Consider the following 6,455-nt stretch of genomic DNA (forward strand, 5'->3'; position numbering starts at 1 on the left):
GATAATAATCAAACTTAACATTTAAACTAAAGTTCAAACTCATGCTATAATCAAAATATAATCAAACATGCTCTAAATCATAATACAAAATCTGGTTGTTATTAAACACGCTTATGGTAATAATCAAACTCAATAAATCGAAATCAAATTTTAATACTATCGTCAAATTATAATCAAACATGCTCTAAATTATATTACAAAATCTTATTATATTGAAACTGCCACAGAAAAAATTAAATATCATAAGAGAACTAACGATTCAAATGATTGATACATCACAAGGGTAGCTACAAGTCTATAAGTCTCTACAAATCCTTCGATAAACAGAAGATAATGGGAGACAGGGCAACACGTGTTACACACATGATCCGTTTTGTATAATTTTCTTTTCTAGGTACAGAAAAACAAAATATGGTAAAAGAATCAAGTATAAATAATTATGAAACTCCCAATAAACACCTAAACTCTAGTGGCATGATGTTGAACTTCTCATAATATACAACGTTCTAGATAAGATGTCTTTTTGTGTGTATTTACGTTTGGAAGTTTCTGTTGCTGTTGCTTTGAGTCAACGTCTACAAAGTTATCTGCAGAAGAAAAATGATCATTTTCTTTTTTCCTTCTGAGCCTTGATCAACTCCCCACCACAAACTGAAGATGAGCAAAGCGGAAGCAGCGGAGGCCTCAACCTCGCTCACGAGAGGAAAAGAAACATTTATCATAATTAAGCTAACTCATATACTATAATTAGATTATAATCAAACATGTTTTAAATCATCATACAAAATTCGGTTATAATCAAACAAGCTCATAGTATTATTCAAACTCAATAATAGAAATCAAAGTTCAATGCTATAACCAAACTATATTCAAACACGTCTAAATTATAGAGCAAAATCTTGTTATGAAAAAACTTCAGCATGACGAATCTAAGAAAAGATAACTCTCAAATCAAATACATATGTTCAACACATGACACAAGCAACAATAATTGAATATTCAAACTTGCCAAATGGTTTTAGGAACACAAAAATAAGTAATTATTGACAAAAAAATTTAATACTAAAAAATAAAACTTAGTTGATGATGCTTCCACAATTTATCAAGTAAAAAATAATTGAGATGATATATAACACATTGACATTTTACCAAACAAATTATGGTTAAAAATAATGAACCAAGTAGAATATGCAATAATCAAATTCAAAAATCCAAATAAAAAATCAAACTCATGCAATAATCAAATTATAAAAATATAAGAAGAAGAAAGTAGAATATATTAAAACACATTGCTCAAGTAGCTTGCAACAAAGAAAGTTTTTAACCAACTACTACAGCATCAGCTCAAGGACTTGTATCAGTAGCTGATGCACCTTTGAACCAATGTTTAATTTTTTGTCACAAAAACCGTTCTCATCCTTACCACTTATATCATTAGAATTTGAATTATTGTTTCAATGCCCTTTAATGTTATCCCTTTTGTTTTGTACCATTTGAGCATTTTTTTAGTTTTTTCTGATTCAAAATAGAAACACTGAAACCTTGAACTAAATTTCTTGTAAGGGTGCACGCGGATCGGATCGGATTGGATATGGCCGAAAATTCGATTCGATCCGCACCATTCCCATCGGATCGGATCGGATATGATATCCGCTTTTTTTAGCATCAGATCCAATCCGATCCGATCCGCACATTTGCGGATCGAATCGGATATCAAGTATATCCACATAATTAAACATTTTCTTTTAATCATATCTCTATGTAAAAGAAATTCAATAAAAATATTTCTTTCACACTTCTAAACCTATTTATTCCTAAAATATTTTTAATCAAATTTTTTCTAAATAACAAAAATAAAATAAAACAATATATGAATAATAACTACTAACTAAACATACAAACAGGTAAATATAATACTATATATCAATCCGATCCGTAATGAGTGCGAATCGAATCTTATCTGATCCCATTAGACTGCGGATCGGATTGTATCGGCAATTCTTGGGTCAGATGCGAATATTTACAGCAAATTTATAGATACGATCCGATACATGAACACCCCTAATTTCTTGAGACAAAAATAATAAATTTTACATTTAAAAGACTAAAATGATAGAATTTGTAAATTTGATAAACCAATTTGGAGATTTAGTCCAAACACACAGTATGTGAACTTCCATATTTGGCATTGGCCCAAAAAGGAACACGAAGACGGGTATTGAATGAGGCCCGTGTGGCCCATTCTGCCACAAATACGAACCTTCATCACTCGTATCGTTTTCTCTTGTTCCCCTCCATTTACATCTCATAGGCATAGCATCCTCGTAACAACGAAAAATCCCCCACCTTAACCTCGTTTCTGTTGTTGTTGTTGATAATGGAAGACAGTGAGAGGAGAAGAAGGCACACACTTGTTGTGAGGAAACCATGCTTTGGGCTCCCAACAGGTTGCCCACAATGCTTGTCAGCTTTCATCTATCTCAAGCTCTCCAAATTCCCCTTCACCTTGGACTTCCACCTTAACTACCCTGATTCTGGTAACCATTCCCTTCTTTTCTTCTTGTCTTTTTCTTTTCATGCTCGATATTTTAGATTTGTGTTCAAGTAGTAGATAGAAGAAAGGAATTGTTAAATTAGTATTATAGAATATACCCTTTTTTTGTATTATTCCAAAGTTTTGGACTTCTAACTATTTGACTTTGTTTGAGGCTCTTGGGGGTGTCACTCATTCATACCCATTTGATCAATTTCTTATCTTTTGTTTGTGTTTCTGTTCTTTCTGTAGCAATTTGGTAATTTGAGTTTGCTATTTGTTTTGTTGTGTGGTTTTATTGGTGGTTAGAACAAATTCCTTACTTTGAGGCTGGTGATTCTGTGGTATACAATGATGTGAAGGATGGGATCATTGAGGGCTTAAAGAAGGAGGAAGGAGTTGGTGATTTGGATGATGGTGTTTCATCACTGCCAGAGTGGATACCAACCAAGGTGATGCTCACAACTTGGCTTGCCGATGCGCTCGAGTACGAGCTTTGGGTGGGGTGTGATAGTTCGTCTGCTTATAGCATCTATTACTTCGATCTTCCATGGCCTATTGGGAAGGTCTTGTTTTGGAAGAAAGCTCATTGGGTGAAGCAGAAACATGGCATAACTAAAGACAATGGTGAGGTGAAGGAGGAAGAGGTCAGTTTCACCTTAAACTTCTTAAATTCGAGTCCAATCTTTGTCATAAAGTTGCATATTTATGTGTCATATGCAATGCTCGCTTTTGTATTTGGGCGACATAGAGTATACGCTTTCCCTTAGATTTTTGTATTCAAATGCAGCTATTGTTGATCAACAGATTTATGGGAGAGCTAACTCTGCATATGATGCTTTGTCAATGTGGTTAGAGGATGAGAACTACTTATTTCAAAACAGGTGACTCCTCTGGCTGTGTTATATATATGTAATTATCTTTCTTGGTGCAATATATGGTGAGATTTTGGTTTCTTATTTGAGAGGAAGTTTTGATTTTTGATGACCTCTAAATATGTTTTATTCTGTATATGCAGGTCATCAAGCATGGATGCTATTTTTCTTTCACATGCATTAGTCGTTCTTCATGCTTTACCCGTGAGTTATATTATCACTTATACCATGCCTTTTTTATATTTGTCAAAAGACAACTGTGGATGCACATGACACTAATGGAAACTTGGGTTATACTGATCGATAAAAAATCAATGAACAATCACGACAGAGGTATAAGAGGGAAAACTATGGCCAATTACATAATCAAACTTAGTAAAGTAATTTAAATTTTAGCAAACGTCCAGAAAACTAATGTCGGAAGGTGGGTACCTACCAGAGTTCAAAAGTTCTAGGGAAATTTGATTGCGGCATTACTGTCTATGTACACAATATACTCTGGTTGCTGAGTTTTATGACTGCAGAGACTTTTATTCAGAATATGAGTAAATTTTCTTTTTGGCTGGCTATTGAACAAAGAAGTAAATTTCACTAGTAGTGTTTTATTAATAACAATGAAAGATACTTTTAAAATTTAGCAGGGTATTTCTTTCAGTATATTTTGTCTAGTACAAGTTTGGCGATTTTATTTCACAATGTAGCAAACAGATATATTATTGTGTTTATTTGATGATTTCCAATATCATAGAGACAAGAAAATCTTGACCGTCCTGTTGCGACTTGACTGCATGTATTAAACAGCATTATTATCAGATACCAAATAATTTTATAAAAGTTCAGTTGGAACTTGGAATAATGTATTTTCTCTTGTTTTCTCCTTTCCAACTTTCTTTAATTGGACTATACCTGTATCTTACTGTTGCATTCATAATACTTTACTGCCCAACAATCCCTATGATAAATAATTTATTGTCATATTCTTGTTGCTAGTCTACTGAAAATATATAAATTTTCTTAAGTTTGATAGAAAACTGCAATCTCAAATAATGCCTGAATCTTGAAGCATGTCTTCTTCTATCCTGCTTACTGTGTGTTACACTCTTGAATATTTCAGTCATGCATCTTCTTTTGCAATGTTTAGCTCAGTTTTCAACTACAAAAGATTGCTTATTCAATTGTCACAATTAAATTAAGGGTGTTATTGGAAAAATTAATTAATCTTGATATTTTAAAACAGACAATTATTCTGAGACATCAATTTATTTATTATTTTTTGTTTTCGGACTGATATTTTGAAATTGAAGGAGTACATAGGGAGTAAAGTTAATGTTAAAAAGAGTTCATCTAGAAATTACTTAGACTTTGGTACAAGGCAATATGTGAGAACATGCATGAAAATGTCACTAGAAAAGAAAAGTTCTAAATTAGGAGCAATGCATATAAAATTAGCAACTTAAGACATCTATTGCTGAGGTGATGAAAAAAGGGATATTGTGATCCTCTGCACTATAGTTTCACATTATTCATGGCTACTCTATGTTTTCCTTAATCCACTTACTTTCTCCTCAGCTAAGTTTATTCTAGTTGTGTAGCTTATTGCTTACTAAAACCACTAAGAATCTTCATTTTGAGGAAAGCAATTTAACTTTGTTCCCTGGTTTCAACGTACAATTAGGAATCATCGACGCTGCGCATGAAGTTTTCGGAACACACTAATTTAGTGAGATATGTGCAACAACATAAGAGAGAACTTATAGAAGCCGGTACATCCCCTTCCTATGATCCATCTTTCAGTTCAGATGCGCCATCATCGGCTTCCAGAGCGCATTCAACTTCAAGTAAGATGTTTTCTGGATTTTATCTTTTGAGTCTGTGCGGATAAATAAGTTTTCTAAGAATTCTGTTACAATACCATGATGTGAAGGTGAAAAATTTGTTTTATTTGCTACTTTGAGCCCTCATCCTTAGACTTTCCTTACAGGAGTACACTCCTTTATTAATTAAACAAATTTTAATTCTCTATTTATTATGTTTTATATCAATCATTTAGATTTAAAGTTTAAGATTTAGGGTTTAGAATTTAAGATTTAAAATTCCGAATTTAGGGTTTAGGATTTATAATTTAAGGTTTCAGTATTTAGGATTTAGGGTTTAGGGTTTAGGGAGTGCTACACTCCTTATTTTCTCCGGAACTCATTAGCATTTGCCTACTTTGAGCTATGATATTCTTGTCATTCTTAATTAGTGAACTTTGATTTGTGAAACTTTGGTTCTTCCCTGTTAGGTTCAAAGGCCAAGAGCAAACAGAAAAGCAAAAGGGAGGAAACAAAGGAGGAGAAAACCTTCAGAAGAAGGGCCAAATATTTTGTGGTAGCACAGCTGGTTGCAGTTGTTCTTTTCCTCAGCATCATGTCTGGATATGGTGGTGGTGATGGTGAGATAGACGATGATGGTGCCGGCTACGATCTCGACGATTGAAACAAACTGCATTCATTAGTTTGCTGTTGTTCTTACTTCTTAATAACAAAGTTACAGAGCCTGGGATCTGTTCTTCTGTTAGTAAGATGCAAATTAAAAGAAAAATGGAAAATTTGCATCCATAATTTTTATTTTATTTTTTAGGATTCATTTTTCTGTAGAGCCTACAAGAGTTGATGTTAGTTAATTGATTGTTGTTTTGAGTAGCATCCATAATTTGCATGCAATGGAAAAAACGCAAAATAACTTTCCATCCAAATGGGATTTTCGGTTTCTTAGGTAATGATTGTTTCCAGAGACGGGAATTGGGACTTGGTCTTAGAATTGTGTTTGGTGGCCAGATGGAAACTAAAATTTCAGATTTTAGATAAAAAAAAATTAGTTTTTTTAATATTTTTAAAAAGTGGAGACAAAACGACTGAAATTTTTGAAGATGGAGAGTAAATTTTAATATTTTTTAAATAACAAAAGATATTTTAGTAAATATTCTTTTTTCATCTTTATATTTATTTTGAATTAAATAAGATATTAAGACATAATTTAGTTCTATGTATTTTACACTAAACATA

At 32.7% G+C, this 6,455-nt stretch overlaps 1 protein-coding gene across 1 annotated transcript; it reads left to right on the top strand.

Annotated features, from left to right (window-relative positions):
- The first annotated feature begins 2,262 nt into the window (after nt 1-2,262).
- Nucleotides 2,263-6,145, top strand: LOC107483889 (mitochondrial outer membrane import complex protein METAXIN). The gene is made up of 6 exons (XM_016104496.3): nt 2,263-2,537; nt 2,843-3,180; nt 3,341-3,417; nt 3,552-3,612; nt 5,084-5,246; nt 5,693-6,145. Exons 1-6 carry the CDS (start codon nt 2,378-2,380, stop codon nt 5,884-5,886), a joined length of 993 nt encoding a protein of 330 aa, XP_015959982.1. The 5' UTR covers nt 2,263-2,377; the 3' UTR covers nt 5,887-6,145.
- The last annotated feature ends 310 nt before the right edge of the window (nt 6,146-6,455 follow it).

This window comes from Arachis duranensis, chromosome 4 (assembly GCF_000817695.3).
Source record: "Arachis duranensis cultivar V14167 chromosome 4, aradu.V14167.gnm2.J7QH, whole genome shotgun sequence".
In the NCBI taxonomy this organism is placed as follows: Eukaryota; Viridiplantae; Streptophyta; class Magnoliopsida; order Fabales; family Fabaceae; genus Arachis; species Arachis duranensis.